Genomic DNA, 23,303 nt, shown 5'->3' with positions numbered 1-23,303 from the left:
ACCAAATGTAACTATTATTTCATGGCTGCCTCCTTAGCACAAATTATAGAAACACAAATGGTAGGAACAGAGGAGAGGATACAGCCAAAATTTTCAAGACTGTTATTCAAAGGTCCTATTAAACACCCGAGTCATTAAAAAAGAAATAAAATAAAAAACAACAGATGAGTCCCTCTCCCACCTAAGTTTTGTTGAGAGAAATGCTGTTCCTGCTTCTCAAATGATGTTTCCTCTGAATCTTGTACAATCATTCTAATCTCTCCCTTATTATTAAGGGGAGAAGGTGATGAGTTTTCAGTTTAATTCAATTCAACAAGTACTAATTAAACATGCACTCTGTGCCAGAAGTTGGAGAAACTAAAATAAAAAGAGACGGGAGGTACCACCTGTACTGAGCCTTACCAGGAACTTGGGATGTAAAGAAGAAGAGGTGAAGAGGGAAAAGCATTCCAAGTACGGGGGACAATCTGAAAAAGAACAAAGGGAGAAATTGCAAAGCTGTGTACGGGGAAGAGGAACTAAGCCAGTTTACCTTGAATGGAGAATATATGAAAATAGAATCATTGAGATCAGGGTGGTGGATTCTCTGAGCCGCTAGGCTAGACCTACTCATAATGCATAGGCAATGTTCACCTGGGGCAGCGGCTCTCCACCCTGGGCCAATTCAAGAGCCTCCTCTTAGTTTAGGAGACCCCTCTCCAAACAGGAGATCTTATCCTACTCTTCCATTACTGCAGAATACACAAGAATATCCAAAGGGCTGTTAACAGATTCTTCCTTTCAGCTTGCTTTGTTTGTACAAATACTGACTTCACTGTTTAGATCAATTCACTATCTCCTAACAACTAGTCATCAAGTCCATACAGAGCTTGGCTATGTAACTTACTGACATTTGTTATGCTATGCCATTTTAGGGGTAGGAATTACAAACTGACCTTGCATAGTCTTACTGGGCTGTTTCCTTTTACTTTGTTTCCATCCCTGCTCACATATGGTTTAGGGCAGCTAAGCAGCACAGTGGATGGAGTGTTGGGTCTGGAATCAGGAAGATTCATCTTCATGAATTCAAATCTTGCCTCTGACGCTAGTTGTGTGGCCCTGGACAAGTCACTTAACCCTGTTTGCCTTGGCTTCCTCATCTATATAATGAGCTGGGGAAGGAAATGGCAAGCCAGGCCAATATCTTTGCCAAGAAAACCCCAAAGGAGGTCACAAAGAGTTGAACACAACTGAACAACTATACATATCAGTTAAGAATTGTCCATTCGTTCCATGTCTTCCTGTTATCCAGTGGAGTATGAGCCACAGGTTTTATGTTCAACCAGATGGGGTCTACCCTATTAAAGAAGCAAAACAATGGAGGCTCCAGAGGAAAGACCAGCTATCACCCTTCAAAAGGCTATTTCTCTAAGTGTTCCCAACTGCTCCTATACATCTAGCTGGCATTCATTATGTAAACAGGTGTGCCACTTAGAGCTACGCTTATGATTTTGGTATATCATGAATACAAACTCAGTAAGGAGTCTGTTGACAATCTTCTCTTCCTGATGGGCTGTAGAATGATTCATCATCATGTCTAAAACAATATCATAATTTCTAACACCTATCTGGTGTTCTAATTTAGTAAGTCAACTAAAATAGAAGTGTTTAATTCAGCAGATGAAAATAAAATCAATACAGGAACACAAGCAAATTGTAAGAAGCAGCCATAGTCCAAAAAGAGTTCAGTTCCACTCTTTTCAATTATTTCAAGATAGACCAAACAATCTACACAAATATTAAGCCGATCTGCTACTTCTTTCCCTCCATCAATAGTAGTGTCTACATAGTTGACAAATACAGAATGGCATGTAGTGATAAGTAGGCATTATGAACGCTGTGCCTATCTAACATTTGATAAGTCTTTCCAAATTCTATTGACACGATAATAACAGAGAACTAGTTCTTCAAGCAAAGGAAAGAAAAATTTTACAAGAACATCTGACATTGATACAGTGAGTCAAGGCTTAAAAAGTACATTATGTATATTTCTAACTCAAGTTTCATACAATTTAGCTACTGAATTATCAAGAAATGCCAGATGACCAAGGTCGGGTCTTCCATTTTCCCATTCTACATTTATAATACATGGGGGTGCCCTCCTGTGCAAACATAGGGCTAAACTTTTTTCTACTCATTCACTACAGCAATTTTGTTTCTCTACTTTTGTCCTGCTTTGCGATTCAGATACTTTCACTGGCCAACTCTAATCTTAAAATTCTAAGAACACATTTCAAGAAATATCCAAAAATTCTTATTTCTCTAATAACACACACAAATACGATCTTGGTTTGCAATAGTTTTTCAAGGTAAAGTCCCTGCAAACCAGTTTGGAAACTTTTAAGGTTAAATAATTAAGATTCAACTTTTTGCCAGGAGAGTCATATCAAGAAGGACCATAAAGATCCTCCAGAGGGTATGGTTACCTAATACAAAATTACAAAATTAGGTCATAGGTTTTTCAAGTAAAATGGCCCTGGGGTGGGGCTGACTACCACTAACTATGACAATCACTGTTAAATTGGTTCCTTATAGGCCCAAAGAGCTACAAAACTGTGTATACCCTTTGACTACTACTAGATCTGTTTCCCAAAGAGATCAAAGAAAAAGGAAAAAGGTCTATATATACAGAAATATTTATAGTAGCTCTTTTTATGTTAGCAAAGAATCGGAAATTGAGGGAATGCTCATCAACTAGAGAATGGCTAAACAAGTTGGGGCATGTGATTGTTACGGAGTACTATTGTGCTATAAGAAATGATGAGGGCAACAGTTTCAGATAAACATACTAAGATCCATATGAACTGATGCAAAGTGAAGTGAGAAGAATCGGGAGATCATTGTATACAGTAACAGCAATCAATGCTGTAATGATGATCAACTATGAAAGACTTGGCTACTCAGATTAATAGGACTTAAAAAATGCTATCTACCTCCAGAAAGAGAACTGAAGAAGTGAGGGCAAGCTGAAGCATAATTTTCTCACTTTCTTTTTCTTGCTTTCTAAAAAAATAAATATGGCTAATATGAAAATATGTTTTGCATGATTTCACATGTATAACTGCTATCATATTGCTTGCCTTCTCAGTGGGTGGGAGAGAAGAGGTGGGAGGGAGGGAAAGAATTTGAAACTCAAATTTTAAAAAGAAAAGAATGTTAAAATAAATAAATAATATTTTTTTAAAAGAACCATTTAGTTCCTCTTAGTCACAGCTCTGGAATATTTAGATAGTATTACCAATTCTGACCTCCCCATAAACAACCACATATCCACAATCACACCTCTTTCCCATTATACAAAATAGGTCAATTTATGATAGTCATAGCCTCATAACAAAACTCAATATCTATTCAATTGCAACATGGAATCCATCAAACTGTACTGAATAAAATCATGACTGTAAAAGAAATTAAAGGGAAAACAAATATTATTTTTATAGAGGAAGTTTAGAAAGCCAGATCCAAAGATCCTTTGATTACCCATATGGAAAGAAATTTTCCATACAAACTCATCCTGATCAATAAATATATCAAGTAAACCATCACTTTAGGCTGGTCAAGCATGAGTGGACTGAAATGTTATAATCCTTCTAAACAGTTACCAAACTTAGAAATGCGAAGTACCACTTTGCTTAGCAAAAGAAATAAATAATACACAAATGATTTAAATCAAATGACATACAGAACTGAATAATTCTATGATCTACTATGGTCCATTAGAGAGAGCCCTGGCTCTGGGGTCAAAAGACTTGGATTCAAATCCTGCTTCTGATGTTTACTTCCTATGTGACTTTGGACAAGTCATTTAACCCTCCCTGGGCTTCAGGGTCTTCATCTATAAAATTAGAGTGATGACCCCTGAAATCTCTTCCATCTCTGAATCTATGAGCCAATGAACTCTGAAATTACTCTCAGTTCACAACCTTTTATCCCTCTGTTAAAACTGATATACTTAGAACATAAATCTGACTATGAAAATCCCCCCAACCAAAAATGTTTCCATTGCTTCCTACTGCTTCTAGTATAACATACAAAATCCTCAGCCCAACATTTAAAGTTTGAATATAGCTCCCACCAGACATCATTTCATGGTGCTCACTTTCACATAATCTCCATGTCAATCAAACCAGACTACTAGCAGTTCTCCATATATGACATTCTAACTCCTGCTCCTACTGATACCTTGACACAAGGGGTTTCCCAAATCTGGAATATCCTCCATCTTCACCTTTGCCTCTTAGAATTCCTAGCTTCGAATATTGTACACAGCAACAACATTGTATGATGACTGACTCTTTTAGACCTAGTTCTTCTTAGTAATGCAACAGAAAATGCTATCCCCATCCAGAGAAAGAACTATGGAGCCTGAATGCAGATTGAAGCATACTATTTTCTTTTTTCTTTCTTGTGGTTCCCCCCCCCCTTTCTGATTCTTCTTTCACAACATGATTAATGTGGAAATATGTTTAACATAACTGTGCATGTATAGTCTATATCAGATTGCATGCCACTTGGGGGAGGGGGGAAGGGAGGGAGGAGGGGAAAATTTAGAACTCAAAATCTTATAAAAGTGAATTTTGAAAACTAAGAATAAATAAATCAAAATAAATTAAAAAATAATTCCCAGCTTCATTCAAAGCACAGCTCAGCTGTCACCTCCCACAAGACCTCCAGATTATCCTCCCAAGTTGTCAGTGCCTTTCCCTCTTGAATTGTCTTTGTACATAGGTACCTCTTCTTGTTGGGTTTTCCCCCTATGTATGGGGGTGGGAGTGGGGGAAGGAATGATTCTTTTTTTTTTTTTGAGGGTGGGAAGCTGGGCAATTGGGGTTAAGCATTTGAACTCAGGTCCTCCTGACTCCAGGGCCGGTGCTCTATTCACTGCACCACCTAGCCACCCCTGGAATGATTCTAAGAGCATCCTAGGAAGATGCTAATGAAAGAACAAGGTACTGGGGTCTTAGAGGTTCAAGAGAGAAGAATAAAATGGCCAGAGATACTAAATTTGAATCGGTCGTACGTGTAGCTCCATAATAGCCAATGACTCTAGCTCCCAGGCACACTCCCAGGCCTGTCTACTTTGTAGCACATGACCCTGGAATATCCAAGGACAGGTGACTGGGTTATGAGTCTGTGAAGAGACAGGCTACCCCAAATGTGATGACCTCAGCTTGCACTCCATTAAGGCTCAACCTGGGAGAAAAACATGGAAAGATTTGCAGGAAATAATGAAAAAAGAAGTAAGCGGAGCCAAGAGAACCGCGTATACCGCGTAACTGCGATATTGTTTGAAGAATATCTGTGAGCAACTTAGTTATTCTGAATATTATAAATACGCGAATCAACCACAAAGGACCTGTGAAGGAATATGCTTTCTCCAGAGCAATAACTGATAGATAGAAATACACATAGTATGGTTTTACATATAAATGTGTTAAATGGTGGCATTCCTTAGGAGGATAAGAGCGAGGCAGTTCGGAACCTAAAATGTAACAAAACAGGTGTTTTTAAAAATCTCAGCCGAGGGAAGCTTCTTATCTGGGATCTTTTTTCCTGAAATAGAAATTTTTTTAAAATTTCTAACTTTATTTCAAGTACGAGTGATTTCATTTATGCCCTTTACAATCTACAACTCTGCCATGTCTTAGGAGTTTTGGGTTTTGTTCCCCCTTATAACTCCCGAAACCAAAAGCTCAGCCACTCAAAGCCTGGTCAACGGTGATAAACTTTTCATTTAAACTGGAGCTTGGAAGACCCTGCCAGAGCTCCCACTTCACAGCCACAGCCTTGGAAAGGGCTGTTCACACCTTCACCACACGCCGAGGTAGATCAGGGCGTTCCACCCGACAGCTGTTTGTGTGGATCATATAAGTTGTCTGTGAGGTCCATCAGGGTTCAGCTTCCCTGATTTTGGTGGGTCGTAGTATTTCCAGGGCAAAAGACTCCTCACGGTCATAGCATGCAGAAAGAGGGGTGGAAATTATTTATACACTATAAGAGTTAGAAAACACGGATAACGTAATAGCTGTAAAAAGTGCAACTCTAAAGCTCTTTCAGCCTCGGACTCTCCTCGCCTTGCACGCAGGGGTTGCGCTAGATGTCCTTGAAGGCCCCCTACTTGCACGAGAGTTCTCTAAAAGCTGTAATTGGGTGAAATGACTGAGCCACGGAAGCAGGAAGAGCGTGGAGCTAGAAGGCGAAAGGCCAGCGGAGCCAGGGGGCGCCCGGAGCCGGCAGAGCGGAGGAGGAGCCTGCCAGTCTGGGGACGCTCCGAACGAGTTTGTTCGGGGACAGTGGGGGTGGGAGTTCGGTGTGCACAGAGCCCGCGCGGCCCTCCGTGCAAACTGGGGGAGCGGTGGGGAAGTGCTGCGAGGCCTGCGGGGCGCGGGCAGCGGGGGTGGGGGGCAGAAACTCACACGTTGCGCAGGAGCCCGGCTCGTGCAGTAGCGGCGGCGGCGCGGCCGGCCTTTCGCAGCAGGCGGAGCGCCATCTTCCCTCCAGACTCCCAGCTCCGGCTCCGGGCTCTCACTCCTCCCTCGTGCCCGGCCTCAGACGCCTTTTCCCCGGCCGCTGCAGCTCAGCCCGCCCCAGCCTCCCCACTAGCTCCCGCCACCCGCTGCGCGGCTCCCGGGGCGCCGATTGGCCCGAGGGGGCGGCGCAGCGGGGCGTCCAGGCCAAGGTCGCGGGCCCGGCCTCCGCCGTGGGAGTCAGCCCTCCTCGGGCGCTCGGAAGGCTTTTTGTGTCTTTTCTGGGATTTTTGTTGCCTGACCTCAGATAAGCCAGGCCACGGCTGACACTGGTTGCTCGGGCACCGACTCCGATGGAAACTTTTTCTCTGAATTTGGAACGTGTATTATCAGATTTTGTTCCCCCGATATTTTCATCGGTTTTGCTGACTCCCCCATTTCCTTTTACTTATGTATTGTTAATATTTTTTTTTTAATTGTATGGGATAGTTCTCTGGAATGGAAAGAGAAGTTTAGTGTAAACTACATTGAGAATAAAATTTAGATTAAAAGTAAAAGCTGAGAATAAAATTGTATTTTGAAAAATTTGTTGGAACAGACTTTCAGAATCGGCCTTCTATAGGTCAGTGTCGTGGACTAAGCAGTTATACATATCTCCCATATCAGTCTTCCCTGCCCAGGGATTTATTATTAAAATGCAACCGTTACCTTATATTTTAATTTTCTTAATTTGTGTATATTATATTATTTTATATTTATTTATATTTTTATATTTTATATTATAATTTTATTTATTTTATTTTGTGGGGTTATCATTAACCCAGGTTTATCTTGTTTCAGGTGGTTAACAGCTGAACCCAGGAGGAAACAGAACAGGCAGGGAAGATTCCTTCCTAGTCAATGCTCCTAAGAGCATTAAAATGAGCGGGTGGTTTGTCTTCTAGGTTTTTAAGAATGATAGCCCAGGACGCTTGAAGCTCTGGGCTGCTAATGCTACCTCTTCCTCCATGCAAAAGCAGCAACAACCTGCTTCTTCTTAATCTGGGCTTCTAATTATAATCCAATTTAAAAAAAAAAAAAGCTTGCCACTTTGAGCTGGTCTCATTTCTTTTTCTCAGATTAAGTTCATCCTTTTAAAGGGCTTGCTGTTTGTGTGATTGCACTAAACTGCCCACTGCACAAGAAGGGGGAAAGGTGTAGATAAATTAGTCATGTGAATCACTTTGCCTGACCACTTGGAGTTTATAGTCTCCTATGGAACTGGGATGCACATGGAAATAACCAGTAACAGACCCCATGGCAGGGGAAGCCCTGAGTTCAGTTCTAGCCTCTGACAACCACAGACCTGGGGAAGTTACTTAATTTTTGTAGGTAGTTGTCTTCATTTTGTGTTTTCATAGAGACCCTATACAGAGTTGTCCCTAAAAGAGAGGAAAACCTGCTTTCAATTCCAGCCTCTGACATACACACACACAGACCCTGGAGTGCGTCACTTAATTTTTGTACACAGTTTGTTTGCAAGTCCTCTCCCTCTTTAGTCTGTAAACTCAAAAACAAGGACTGACTTTTGCCAATCTTTGTATCCCTATAGTTTAGCACAGCACCTACCTATCACAGTGGTGATTAATAAATGTTCTTTGACTGACCAACTGAGATGCTTTAGATGTCAAACTTACCTGCCTGAACCTCTTTAAAACATAATTGGCAAATTTTTTTTAAAAATTAAAATACAGTAGAACATAGATAATGTTAATATGTGGTTTTCAAAATCAATATGGGGCCAGCAGAGATCCTTGTTTATGATTTAGTGGTTCTCTTTTCTATTTGCTACACAACTCTCTTAAACCAATAGGGGAAATAGCCTCCCTTTACTAACGCAATCACAGGTGCAGGCCCTATCCTGTAAATAATTATAATAGTGCTATTTGGGATCCAGGGGAGGAAGATAGTCTTAAGTGTAAAAAGGAGGGGGGAGAATCAGGGAAGCCTTCCTGGGAATGATGTTTGGATTAGACATTAAGGGATGGGTAAATATTCAACCAACCATGGGGTGGTAAGGGGCACATTCCAGGCACTGGGGACAAAGAGCAAAGGCATGAGGCAGAGAAGGTTAAAGCATTTTTGGGGGGACTGAAATGAATGAAAAGGTGAGAGACAGCATTTCTGTGTAATCAACAATCTTTTTTTTTTTTTCAAAGCAATCGGGGTTAAGTAACTTGCTCAAGATTACATGGCCAGTTATTTTTGTGTGGGTGCAGAGTATCTGAGGCCTGAACAGATCCCAGGTCTCCCTACGCTGGGGCTGGCATTCTTACTCACTGCACCACCTGGCCACCCCTAATCAACAATCTATTAATAAGACTAGCAAATGATCAGTAAATTGATGGTCAGTGATTTCTCTCCATAACCAAAGATAAAAAACCATGGAGATCTCTGAATGCTTAAATACCTTTGGGAAAAGAGGTGCCCCTGACAGGTGAAAATCAACTCTGGTGAACAAATAATGAGGAGGTGGTTATATTCATGAGAAGGCAGGCTAAAAATCTCCAGTTCCTCCTGCTGAGAACATGACTTGATTGTATGACTCAGACTCTGCCAGCAATCTGGACAAAAAAATCCAGCTTTGCTCACACCACTCTGGTTGCTTTTCTATTTGATAAGCTGGGTTACCCTAAACTCCAAGGCGGGACTGCAAGGGCATGTGCTTACTTCCCAAGGACAAGCATTCACCTAGTTTAGATTCTGTTTGTAAGGGCTTCCAGTTGGGTGGGGTCCCGCCCAAGAACACAGAGCGTGTGCCCAGATGATTTGAGCAATCTCATGTATCAGCAATGTTCTTCAGATTCCGACTGGCTGATCTACAGGGACTAGTTCCTGAACGAGGGGAAAACAGGAAAAACCTTAATCCTAATTTAATAATTATTTATTAATACAATAGAAGCTAATAATTTCTCTCGGGATGATGAGTGGCCCACTTTGCTCTTCAAATTGTCAATATGCTCACCAACTAGTCCAAGTCTGGGGTGTGCCAGACTGTGAAGGCTTACTAAATGCCAAGAAAAGAAGTTTGATATGATACAGCAGAAAGACCACTAGATTCGGAGTCAGAAGGCAAGGGTTTGAATCTCAGCTCTACCAGTAGTATCAGTGTGGTACAATAGAAAAAGAACAGGATATGAAACCCCAAATGGGGTCACAAAGAGTTGGACATGACTGAACAACAACATGAAGCCTCAACTCTACTGTTCAATTGTGTCCTACTCTGTGACTCCATTTGGGGTTTTCTTGGCAAAGATACTGGAGTGCTTTGCTATTTTCTTCTCCAGCTCATTTTACAAATGAGGAAACTGAGGCAAGCAGGGTTAAGTGACTTGCCCAAGGTCACACAGCTAGTAAGTGTCTGAGGTCAAATTAGAAGTCAGGAAGAGGAGTCTTTCTGACTCCAGGCCCTGCATTCGACCCACTGTGCCACCTAGTGGCCCTTCAGGTCCATTACTACCTGTAAGATCTTAGAGAAGTCACTTAACTTTGGTTTCTTCAAATGTAAAATTAGATGGTTGGATTGGATGACCTCAAAGGTCCCTTCCATCTCTAAATTTATGGTCCTGTGAACTCATCTGTGTGGCAATGGGCAAATCAAGTAACTTTTTTGGATTTCAGTTTCTTCATCTATTATATAAAGGGTCCCCTCTAGATCTAAATCTCTAGTCGGTGATAGTACTTCTTATAGGGCATTGTACAACTTACATCCACTTTCAGAACCTCAGTTTCCTTATCCATAAATTGAAGTTGTTATACTAGATAATACCTGAGCTCTTTTTAAATTCTAAATTCCAAAGACTCCATGAATTTTAATCAATAGGCAATAGGAAGACACTGAAAATTTTTAAGCAGAAGAGAATCATGACTAGATTTATGCATCAGGAAAGTAAATGTGGCAGCACAATGAGGAATAAATCAGAGACATGAGGAAGACCTAAAAGAGGTCTATTGAAAGTGCCTACGGACGTGTGGCAATGAGGAACTACACACAGATGCTGAATGTGGAAATATAGCATCAGCAGGGCTTGATAACTGATAGTATATGAGTTAAAGATAATACCAGAGGTTTTTTATTGTTTGGTTTTGGTCTTTTGGGAGGGGAGAAGGCAGGGCATTGGGGTTAAGTGACTTGCCCAAGGTCACACAGCTAGTAAGTGTTAAGTGTCTGAGGTCGTATTTGAACTCAGGTTCTCCTGACTCTGGGGCAGGTGCTCTATTCACTGTGCCACCTAGCCACCCCAATACCAGAGTTTTTAATGTGGTGGACCACATGGTGCCACTAACAGAAATGGTATAGTCAAAATAAGTCAAGTTTAGGGGGTAAAGTTCAGTTTTCAGTGTGTTGAGTTTGCAGTACTAGTGGGAAACTCAGGTAGAGAAATGTCATGGGAAGATGTGGGTTTGAATCTAGGAAGAGAGTTCAGGGTTGGAGACATAGACCTGGGAGTTATCTGTATGCAGACAGTGCTTAAAGGCATTGAGGTAAATGAAATTGCCAAGAGACATTGTATAGAAAAGAAGGGGGCTAAAGGATGGACCCTTGGAGAACATGGAATTGTGAATTGAATGAGGAATCTGTGAAGAAGAGAAAGGAATCATTAGAATGGTAGGTGGAGAATGAGAAGAGGCAAGGAAAGAGAATATCACTCTCTTTGTTAAATTTGAATTAGTTCAAATGCCAAGAAGGATGAGCACTGAGAAAAGTCTATTAGTTATCCTCAAGATGGCAGAGTGAGCAGAAGTAAAATGCCCAGTTTCCTCAGAATATTCCAGAAAAGTTAAAAAAAAAGTAAATAGAAATGATCAAGAAATCCAAAGATCTATATTATAAAGTGGCAATCATGAGAACAATCGGGTACTGGCAAAGAAATAGCATGGTGGATCAGTGGAATAGGTTAGGTATACAATACACAGTAGCAAACAACCACAGTAATCTAGTGTTTGATAAACCCAAAGAGTTTTGTGGTTTTGACAAACCCAAAGAGCTTTTGGGGCAAAACCTCAGCATTTGACAAAAACTGCTGAAAAACTGAAAAGCAGTTTAGTCAAAACTAGGCAAAAACCAACATCATACACCATATACCTAAAAAGGTCAACATGGATAAATGATTTAGATATAAGAAGTGATTTAGATACAAAAGTTTTCATAATAAAACTAGGGGAACATGAAAAAATGTGCCTGTCAGATCTATGGATAAGGGATCAGTTTATGACCAAACATGGTCTATAAGATAGAAAGGATCACAGAAAGTAAAATAGATAGCTTTGGATATCATGAAATTTAAAAAGTTTCTGCACAAACACAACCAATTCAGTCTTAATTAGAAGGAAGGTAGAAAACTAGGAGGGGAAATTTACAGCAAGTTTCTTGGATAAAGGCCTGTATCAGCAATGCCATATTCACAATGCCTATAGAGATGACAAATATGCTGATATAATTATCCATCACAAAATACGTCAGGTTTGCCATTTGGGGAAATAAACTAGAAAATTTATTAAGATACCAAAAGACTGAGTCCCAAAACCAGAAAGTGAAAGCCATCAGAGTAGTTATGACATTGGCACAGGTAGATAAAGTAGAAAGCACCCACATTTTCAAGCCTTTAAAAACAGAACAGGCTACCTCAGGCAAAGGTCCTCCTCTCCCCACTCACAGCAACCACCCAGTGTCCTGGAAGCACGCTCCCAGCAGCTCTGGCCTCTGGCAGTCCTCAGCAGGAGTCCTAACTCAAAAAAAAAAAAAAAGGGCAACTGCCACCAACTGCCAACCGCAGGACCGTTAGCTCGGCTTTTCACTTTCTCTTGCTCTGCTATGTCAGCACGTCCATGGGGCATGGGAGATCTTTAAATCCCATAACCCTTACAAGGCCTCATTTCTCAAATAAATGGGGAACTTAGCCAAATTTATAAAAATGAGAGTCCTTCTCCAATTGATAAATGGATATATAAAGGATATGAACAGGCAGTTTTCAGAAGAAGAAATCAAAGCTATCAACAGTCACCTGAGAAAATGATTGATTATCATTGATTAAAAATGATAAAAATGATAAAAAATCATTGATTAAAAATGCAAACTAAAACAATTCTGAGATACTACCACACATCTATCAGATTGACCAACATGACAGAAAAAGGAAAATGACAATTTCTGGAAAGGATGTGGAAAGATAGGGACACTAATGCATTGTTGGTGGAGTTGTAAACTGGTCCAACCATTCTAGAAAACAATTTGGTGCTGTATCCAAAGGGCTATAAAACCATGCATACCCTTCAATCCAGCAATACCTCTACTGGGTCTGCATCCCGAAGAGATCAAAGAAAAGGGAAAAGGACTTACATGTACAAAACTATTTATAGCAGCTCTTTTTGCGGTGGCAAAGAATTGGAAATTGAGGTGATACACATAAATTGGGGAACGGTTGAACAAGCTGTGATATATGATTGTGATGAAATACTATCATGCTATAAGAAATGACAAGTAGAATGTTTTCAGAAAAACCCAGGAAGTCTTACATGAACTTAGATGCAAAGTGAAGTAAGCAGTAGCAGGAGGACATTGTACACAGTGACAGCAATATTGTTGTCACTGTCAATATTATTGACTTAGCTACTCTCATCGAGACAATGATCTAAAACAATTCTGAAGGATCCATAATGAAAAATGCTAAAAGAGAAAAAAGGAAAAAGAGAAGTGATGGAACTCTGAGTGCAGATTGAAGCCTACTTTTTTCCCTTTCTTTATCTTTCTTGGGATTTTTTTTTTGTGTGTGTTTTCTTTTACAACATGGCTAATATGGAAATATGTCTTGCATGCTTCACATGTATAATTGATATATTGCTTGCCATTTCAATGGGTGGGGGAGGGACATGGGAGAGAAAGAGAATTTGGACCTCAAAAAAAATTTTTTTTTTTTTTGCTTTTTGGAGGGGGGAGGGCAGGACAATTGGGGTTAAGTGACTTGCCCAAGGTCACATGGCTAGTAAGTGTTAGGTGTCAGGACTGCACCACCTAGCCACCCCCAACCTCAAAATTTTTAAAAATAAGTGTTAATAATTTAAAAAATAAAGGTGGGAAATATTTAATGAAATAAATAAAAAATATTTTTTAAAAAAGAAATACAAGGAGAAACTACAGTAAGTGCTTTTGGAGAAACTACAGTAAGTGCTTTTTGCTAGCCTAGGTCCACATAGAAAGATCCAGATAAATGTGGACACTAGAGGAAGGATACAGCCACAAAAGCCTGGCTTGGGATGCCAGAGAAACTTTCTATCACAGGGGCCATGGATGAGCTAGGGAAGCCTGTAACCTGGAGCTGTAAGGGAACAGAGAGATGGGACTCTGGACCAAGACTCTGGAACCTAAAGCTGTGTTTCTTTGACCTCAAACCTCTCTGAAGCCTGTGGGGATAGGACCAGGAGGCTGATAATCATAGCGCACCCTGAATCAGACTCTGAGGCAGCTTGCCCCTGACAATGAACTAGGGCAGTGTGCAAGCAGGAGATGAGCTTGAGATCTTTAATGCACATAGTCATCATTACCAGGTCCATTCTCCCCCATAATACCCCAAATAGTATCAAAGAAAGCTTCATTATTCTTTCCAGAAGTACACAGAGGTTGACTCCAACACAAAATCCCAGTTCAGGAAGAAAGGCTGGAAAAATGAGTAAGTGCAAGCAAGTCTTTGGGAACCTTTGAGGAAGTAAAAGATAAAAGTCACAAGGGACTGAATGCAACTAAAAAGTTTAGAGGAGCAATTGAACTTGAATCATACCAAGTAATATTGGTTATCAGAGGACTGTGGGATTGAAATTGATTCCTCCAACTATTGTACATTATTTTACTACCAGTATTCAGTTCTGACATCCTTGGCATAGTTGAAATAAATTTCCAGATAAGCAAACGATACATTTATTTTAATTCCCACCCATGGAATGAATGATCTCATAGACTAGTGCTGACTTTCTCAATTTGAGTCAGGGACTTTCTTGAATTCAATTTTCTCAGGAAGTGGATAATTAAATACCTGTCCTCATTAATCTTAGGAATCTTTGGCGCATGCATACCACAGCTATGCTTTTGACACATCAGTACATGTAAAAGAACCATTGGAGGAAAATGTCTAGTCGGCACCAACTTTCCTATAACTGTTTAAAAATTAAACAACTTTCAGCTCTTGAAGGCCAATAATTTTTTTTGAGCAAGCTACTAATGAATGATTGCATCATTCATCCATTATAAGTATTCACTGTTAATACTACAAGCTACTTAGTATAGTCATTTTTTCCTTCTATATCGTATTTACCTGCTCATAGTCTAAAACAGTCTTTTACAGCTGGTAAAATCTGAGTTCATCTTTGCAAAGATGGCAAAGGGTGGCCTATAATGTTTATTGACTATGAAATTCAAAGCAGGGATCCCAAACCTGAGACTAGGGCAGCATGGGGTCTGCTGGCAGACACCCAAGGTGTGTCATTATAGCTCTTTGGTGCTTTGTTCAGACAATATTTAACATTTTGGAAAAAATTCACTTATTCCTATGCTTTTAATGTTTTTTTTTTAACATAAATAGATGTTGGGTTTTGTATATATGTAGTTTTATATATACATATATGTATATATGTGTGTGTATATATCTATATCAATTTTGAGATTCTTATTGTTTTTATTAGTATAGTTTATTATGTTTATAATTTCCCTAATGTTGAGCTGACCCTATAATCCTGTTATAAAGTTCAGCTGGTTAGAGTATGCAACCTTGCAGTGGTATCTTTTCTAATATGTTATTTTACTCAAAATCTTTGCATCAGAATTTATTAACAATATCATTCTATAGTTTTCTTTCTAGGTCATATGTATCATAGAAGGAATTTGGTAGAATCTTTTCTTTCCCTATTTTTGCAAACAGTGTATATAATATTGGAATTAATTGGCTCTGAATGCTTTGAAGAATTCACTTATAAATTCATTCAATCCTGGATTTTTTTTTGAAAGTTCGTTTATGGCCTGTTTAACTTATTTTCCAAAGATTGCACTATTTAAATTCTCTATTTCTTGTTCTACTAATTTGGGTATTTTAGATAGATAGATATAGATATAGCTTTTTTGGAGGGCAATTGGGGTTAAGTGACTTGCCCAAGGTCACACAGCTAGTTTTTGTGTTAAGTGTCTGAGGCCGGATTTGAACTCAGGTCCTTCTGACTCCAGGGCTGGTGCTCTCTTCACTGTGCCACCTAGCCGCCCCCTATTTTATATTTTTTGTAAATTTCTTCTTCATTTCTCCTGGTTTTACCTCTTGGGCATCTCTTGATACATTATCTTTCTTCATTGTGCTTGATGTCTTCTTCTTTTTATTAATATTTCCAGGCTCAGTTTCTGGTGACAACTCCCTCTTCCCCTCCTATACTCCTGGATGATGAGATCAGAATCCTCTTTAGTCCTGTCCTTGATTTTTCTTTGCTCCTACCACTGACTTCCCTGATATTTCCGTGCTCAGTACACTGGTAGTTTTTGTGTCCCTTTTGTGGCACAATGGATAGAGTACCAGACCTGAAGCCTGAGTTCAAATCTGGCCTCAGATATTTACTAGCTGTGTGACCCTGTTTGCCTCAGTTCCTCATCTGTAAAATGAGCCAGAGAAAGAAATGGCAAACCACTCCAATGTCTTTGCCAAGAAAGTCCCAAATGGGGTCACGAAGAATTGGACTCGACTAAAACGACTGAACAACAACAGAGGGTCATCCAGAGTCAGAACTTTGTGGTCTTCAGTCCCCTTTGAAGTCCCTTTGGTCAGAGAACTACGGTTTTCAAGTCCCCTTGAATGCCCTTCTTCAGAGAACTGTGTTTTTTCAAGTCTCCTCCAAGTATCTTAATCAGAGTACCGACAGCTTCCAGCCTCTCTGTAGATCCCCCAATATAGACCTGTTGGTTCCTGACACCATGGAATCCTCCCAGTGGGGGTTCTGGAGCTTTCAGGTGCCCTCTCTTCAGACGCATCTCTGCTTAGAGCAATTGCAGCCCTATTTCTTTGTGTTCTTGCTGGTTCCCCTGGTGAGAATCCTCTCTCAGCACTCATAACCTCTGTCTTTATGGGTTTAGTCCTAGGATAAATGAATACGCTTAATTTTTTATTAAGATTTCCTGATTGTTAGTCAAGCTGATGCCCTTATTAGATATTTTCTGGAGTATAAATAGAAAGGAATATTTCATAATGTATTATGCTCTGGGAGGACAAGAATTTTTCTATTTTTCTGTGACAGAAATCTCTTCTGGGATGTAAAGGGCTTAAGTTTCCATCAGGAGGATTTTTTCACATCTCCTTTTCCCCTGCTCAAGGAAGTCTGAGAACCTGAATGTATGACACCACCCAGCGTGTTGTTACCCATTCCCTGCTCAAACACCGAGTTCACAAAGCTCAAAGAAGACAATATATTTTTAGGTCAAAGAAAAGAATTAGAACTCTTATCAGAGCTCATGGAAAAATATAAACACTCTTCCATGAAAAACCATTCCTCAGAGACCTCTATGGTCTCAGACATTCAGTTAGTAAGCATCCTAGCAGACCCAACTGTTCAGCATATGACACCTGCTAAATTCTCTTTATTCCATTCTAGAACTAGGTGCCTTTCTCTTTCCCTGTAAGAGAGCAGTGCTGGTATCACCCCTACTTTACAGACAAAGTGATATAGGGCTCAGAGAGTTTAAGTGACTTGCTAGTATAAGGTGTGTGATATCTGTGTAGGCTATGCATGTCCATATAGGTTGTCTAGATATGGCTCAGAGGGAGGAATGGGAAGATCTCTGGACTCTTGCCAGCCCTCCCCCAAAGGGGGATTCGTTCCTCGAGGAGAGCAAGAGAAGAGCTACCAGGTTGAGTGTTCTTTCCTGCAGTCTCTGAGATGGTAGAATTATGTCTATTATATCCTTTAAACATTTCTGGTCTAAGAACACAGGTTTTCAGTTCAGATTAAAAAAACTCTAGATTTCCTGGTTGCTATTTTTTTAAAAAAGAGTGGGAAGAGGAAATGGCTATCCTGAGCTCATACCATGGGTTTAACTCCTTGCAAAAAGACAATCAGAAATAGTAAATAATGAGTAAAGCAAATAGCCAGCAAAAGTTATACAGATTAGTTTTATAGATTAGAAAATACAAAGAGTGAAGGGACTCTTTTTTATTAATTAATTTTTAGTTTTCAATATTCACTTCCACAAGATTTTCAGTTCTGAATTTTCTCCTCATCTCTCCCCTCCCACCTCCCTAAGACAATCTGCCCTCCCTTCTATCATTTCCCCCTTCTCTTATCTTCATCTTATCTTCATCTTCCCTTCTATTTTCCTGTAGGGCAAGACAGATTTCTATACCCCATTGCCTGTATATCTTACTTTCCAGTTGCATGTAAAAATAATTTTTAACATTCATTTTTAAAACTTTGAGTTCCAAATTCTCTCCCTTCCTCCCTCCCCACTCCCCTTCCCCATTGAGAAGGCAAGCGATTCAAATGAACTCTTTAAATGGGAGCAAGACATCACAACTCCTACTAAGAAATAGGCCTATTCTCAACCAAGGGGAAATTTTCTCAACTCTCTAGGGAGACAAACTAGAAAGGAGGGGTATGTTGAGAAGCCAGCCATGTCTGTGTTTTTAAAGTCTCTGTCTGTCTCTTCTTTGTCTGTCTCTTCTCTTTCTTCTCTTCTTCCTCCTCCTCCTTTCTTCTTCTTCTTCTTCTTCTTCTTCTTCTTCTTCTTCTTCTTCTTCTTCTTCTTCTCTCTCTCTCTCTCTCTCTCTCTCTCTCTCTCTCTCTCTCTCTCTCTCTCCCCCCCCTTCCATATGACTACAGTCAGTCCTAGAAACACACTATGTATCTTGAAGATGGCATGCAGAAAATCTCTCCTCTTCAATGCTCTCTCAACAACTTCACCCTATCATGTAGGCAAACTTAACAGACTTAGCAACATTCTCTCTACCCATTTGGAGAATATTATGCAAAATATCTTTAGCTAAAATAATAATAATAATAATTTTAAAGCCCTGGTCACACTAGCAAGGAGTGGAACCAGGATTCGTCAAGACAACAATATTTATTAAATACTTACTGTATGCCAGGCACTGTGCTAAGTGAACAAAGAAAATAAAAACAAAACAAAAACATTTCCCATCTTTAAGGACCTCACTATCTAGTGAAGGAAACAACATGCAAACAACTAAGTGCAAATATGATTTATACAAGATAATTGGAGATAAAAAAGTCAATAACATTAAAGAACAATCAAAAAGGATTCCTGAAGAAGATGGTATTTTAGCTAAGACTTGAAGGAAGCCAGGAACCCTAAGAGATATGGAGAGTAGGGAGAGAATTCCAGGGAGGGAGGAGAGCCTATCAATTGGGTTAGCAATGTCTTGTGTGATGAACAGCAAGGAGGCCAGTGACACTGAATCACAGACTATGTAGAAGGGAGTAAAGTGTAAGACTGGACTCAGATCTCTGATTCCAAGTCCAATGCACTTAATTAATTGTCTTTATAGTAATTCTTTTCCTATAATTAGACACTGTGTGACCCTGGGCAAGTCACTTAGCCTGTTTGCCTCAGTTTACTTATCTGTAAAATGAGCTGGAGAAGAAAATGACAAACCACTCCAATATCACTGCCAAGAAAATCCCAAATTGGGTCATAGTCAGATATGACTAAAAATGACTAAGCAACAACATTTTTCATATACATATGTAAATATTATCTTCCTCAGCTAGATTGTAAGCACCTGAAGGGTAAAGGACTATTTCACTTGCCTTCATATCTCTACCCCCTGGCACTTGTCAGACTCTTAAAAAATCTTTGTTTGAGGGGCGGCCAGGTGGCTCAGCGAGTAAGAGCACCAGTCCAGTGTTGGGATGACCTGGAGATCAAATCCTGGGATCAGACACTCAGCACCACACCCAGAAATAACTGGCCGTGTAACCTTGAGCAAGTCACTTAACCCCGATTGCTTAAAAAAAAAAATCCTTGTTTGATTGAATATAGTTGACTGGTGGGGTCTCTTGGCATCTCTTATGAATTAGGTGGTTGGTAACACAATGTAACTATATGATACAGACTGTTTAAAATTTCCCACATATTAGGGAATCATCTTTAATGTGCCAGACAGATTGCTAATAAAATCTTGTTACTGACCATTTCTGATTCCAGTACCTGAGTAGATGTTCTGAGAGTTATTAGGGAACTGATAGGTCATCAAGAATTCTGGCAGTCACTTTCAAAGAAAAATCAAATCTATGATTAGAATTTATTTATTGGTATAAGTAATGTAAATAGACCACTGGTTTGGAGGCATATATACTCTGTAAGTTTTTCGAGAGAGAAAATAAATATTATAAAAGGTTTGTTTACTTTTTAGCATCCTACAGGAGTCAAACTATTCTGTTTGGGTTATTGAATTCTGATGATTTGAACATTTGGGGACTTTTAAAGTTCTCTTTGTTTAATGTCTAGTTTGTAAATGTTATGACCAACCCCCACTCACCCTCACCCAATTCATGAACATCCCAGATACGTGAAAGAGACAACTACATGTGCTGTGATGGAGGTAAAGTGGTAAAATGACGACCTGGAAGCCTGGGTTTTGTTCCTATTTTTTGTCACTATTTTAATTAACTGTGTTACACTGGTCAAGTCAAGGGAAGCAGAGAAGTATAGTGCAAAGACTGCTAGATTTCGAATCAGGGAACCTGGGTTTGAATCTTAGCTCTTTCCCCTCAATCCCTTTAACCTCTCTGGGTCTCTGTTTCCTCACATGTAAAATGAAGGGGTTGGTCTAGATGGTTGCTTTCAGATCTAAATCTATGATCTTATGATCTCTCTGGGCCTCAGTTTCCTCATATGTAAAATGAGGGCTTCTAGATTAAATCATCTCTAAGGTCTCTTCCAGCTCTGAAATTGTACAATAGATAACAAGCCAATGTTTATGTGTCAGTGTATCCTTGGTACTTTTTAGCTTGGTCTAGTAAAAAAAGCATGGAATTTGACATTCACAGATCTAGGTTATAATCCTAGCTCTGCTACTTATTGTCTACCTGACTTTACGTAAAGTCACTTAAGAGAATGACAGCACTTCAGAGTTCGAAGTCCAACCTGAACGGTATCCCTCTACAACAACTCTAACAAGTGGTCATCTAACTGTGCTTGAATTCCAAAATTCCCCATCATTGGGGAATTCAAGCATGAATTGAAGCTCCAAGCTTGTTGTTCAGTCATTTTTCAGTTGTGTCCAGCTCTTCATGAACCCATTTGGGGGGTTTTCTTGGCAGTGATTTGCCATTTTCTTCTCCAGCTCATTTTACAGATGAGGAAACTGAGGCAAACAGGATTAAATGACTTGCCTAGGGTCACACAGCTTCTAAGTGTCTGAGGCCAGATTTGAAGTCAAGAAGATGAATCTTCCTGACTCCAGGCCCAGCACTCTATCTGCCACCTAGCTGCCTCTAAGAGTCACATATCCCCAGTTCCTTCAGAACTTAGGACATGTATCCCCCCATTTGAAAATATACTCCAGTCCTTTCCAGGTCGCTTCCAGTTACAAATCCTATGTTTATGAAAACAAGCATAAAGAGTTTTGTTTCCCTCCCTTTAATCTGAAATTAAATTATTAAAATTTAAAATTAATAATGTCAATGTAATAAATTAACACTCCAAACATGAAAATAAAGCTTCAGCTTCTCACTGTGCTCATTGACTGTCACAATTTCCCCAGTGAAATGCTCCCTGGGATATGGTTTCTAAAGCACTATGTTTGGAAAAAAAACAAAGTTCAAATTAGAGCATAAGTCCTTTCAATGTCGCAGAAACAAAAGGTATGTGTAAGAGCCTTCAAGACAAGTCATGACAAAAGTTTCAGGTCATGAAATTGAGTTTCTAAAAAATTAGAAATTCAAGTTCTTACTATCCAAAAACTTTAAAAAAAAATTCTCTGGTTAACTTTGAAGAGTCTCTTTTACACCATAAGTTTCTATATGAGAAGACATCTGAGCAGTCCTCCTATTTTATTCCATACTAAGCTAAAAGTTTGTGAAGTCTAGTTTTTGCTTCTTTTTTCCCAAAAAACCCTTTTAATTTAACTTATTGACCTTGGTATTTTAGCTCCATCCATTGCTAGGATCAAATCGTTACACTTTTCAAAAGCATTCCTTTAACCTAAGGTCGAATGAATGTGAAATTTGAAGAAGTTATAAAAGGACTTGAATCCAGAACAACTTTAACCCTGATGTACTTTACCCAAATTGTGATACCTTTGAAGTATACTGAATGCAGAGCTTTTATTTTTTTGAGCCAGAGGGGGAAAAAAGAATAAAGAAAAGATCTTTCCCTCATTTCTTTAGTCAGTCCCTCAGCCCAAAAAAGGAAGTGGAGGGAGGTAGAGGGAGCCCAAGTGAATCCAACAAAAATAAACTGCTGCCACTATTTATTGATAGAAAGATTTCTTGAGATGTATTTCTTAGCCCAGTGGAACTAAGAAATCACAAAAAAGATGCCTGGCTCAAATAAATGGATGCTGCTTTGATTTCCTTGAGGAAAGATTGTTTAAAGGATGTTTGGTTTGTAGGAACCACCAATAAGCATGCAAGGGAACAGGCAAACAAAACATGCTGGGATTTTTTTTAATTGTTTTTTTGCTTTGGTGTGAGTTGGCAGAGCAATAGGAATGGAAGAAGGGGTATTATGGAGTTTTTGGTTACCATGAGAATGCAATTTGAATGAATGAGCTTTTGTGAAACACTTATTTACCATGTGCCAGGCGCTGTGCTAAGTCTGCTGCCTGTTATCACCAAGCAGTCCCTTTCTAAGACAGAAATCCCAATCCTCTGAGGCCCCCAATGGTTTAGAATAGAGGTTTTATGTTAAAGAAGACTTCGGTGCTTCAAGGACTCTGGACTTTGTTGGTGTGCATTCCCTCCAAAGAAAACGATAGCTGACCCTCCTTAAGACAGTCTTTAAGAAATACCGTGGCCAAGAAGAACAGGTGTAAAGACTGCATTACAAAAAGCCAGGTGACATAGATCAATAGGATGGGGCAATTTAGATTTTATTCTGGGTGCGGTGTGACATTTTGTGTGAGGAAACTGATGTAATGAAAGTGGTCATTTTAGAAGATTAATATGGTAGCAGCAAACAGGACAGATTGGGAAAAACAGAGGCAAAGACTGAAGGATGGCAGATTTAGAGCCAGAAGGAACCTCAGAAATCAGCCAGTCCAACTGCCTCATTTTCCAGATACCCGATTGCCTCCAGGATCAGACATAAAATCCTCTATTTGTCTTTTAGAACCCTTGATAACCTTGTCGCTTCCTACTTTCCCAATCTTCTTATACTTTAATCTCCTCTACATACTGAATCCAGCAAAACTACTTACTATTCCTTACATGTGATACCATCTCCCAACTCCAGGCATTTTCTCTGGCTGTCCCCCCATACCTGGAAATCTCTCCCTTATCTCCTCCTCCTGGCTTCCCCCCTTCTACAAGAAGCCTTTCCCAGTTCCCTTTAGTGTTGGTGCTTTTCCTCTAGGATGACCCCCATTTTATCCTGTTTGCATCTTATTTGTACATGGCTGTTTGCATGCTGTCTCCCCCATTATGCTGTGAGCTCCTTGAGAGCAGGGACTGGGGTTTTTCTCCCATCTTTGTATGTTTAGCACTTAGCTCAGTGCCTATCACATAACAGGCTCTCAGCTAAATGGTTGGATGTGTCCTGTAGACATTAGAATCTGA

The 23,303-nt window shown here is 39.7% G+C and overlaps 1 protein-coding gene across 1 annotated transcript in view; it reads right to left on the bottom strand.

The window, feature by feature from the left end:
- CLYBL (citramalyl-CoA lyase) overlaps positions 1–6,677 on the bottom strand; it is a 362,922-nt gene extending 356,245 nt beyond the window's left edge. Inside the window, exon 1 of the mRNA XM_069064181.1 lies at positions 6,456–6,677. Coding sequence (XP_068920282.1) covers positions 6,456–6,529 — 74 coding nt within the window. The 5' untranslated portion in view covers positions 6,530–6,677. The remainder of the gene's footprint in view (positions 1–6,455) is intronic.
- Positions 6,678–23,303: the final 16,626 nt, after the last annotated feature.

Source organism: Petaurus breviceps, unplaced genomic scaffold (assembly GCF_028583685.1).
Source record: "Petaurus breviceps papuanus isolate PSGF00001 unplaced genomic scaffold, PetGlider_PUasm1.0 90625, whole genome shotgun sequence".
Taxonomy (NCBI): Eukaryota; Metazoa; Chordata; class Mammalia; order Diprotodontia; family Petauridae; genus Petaurus; species Petaurus breviceps.
Note: the sequence above shows the minus strand (reverse complement) of the source record. Positions and strands in the feature narration are given on the sequence as shown.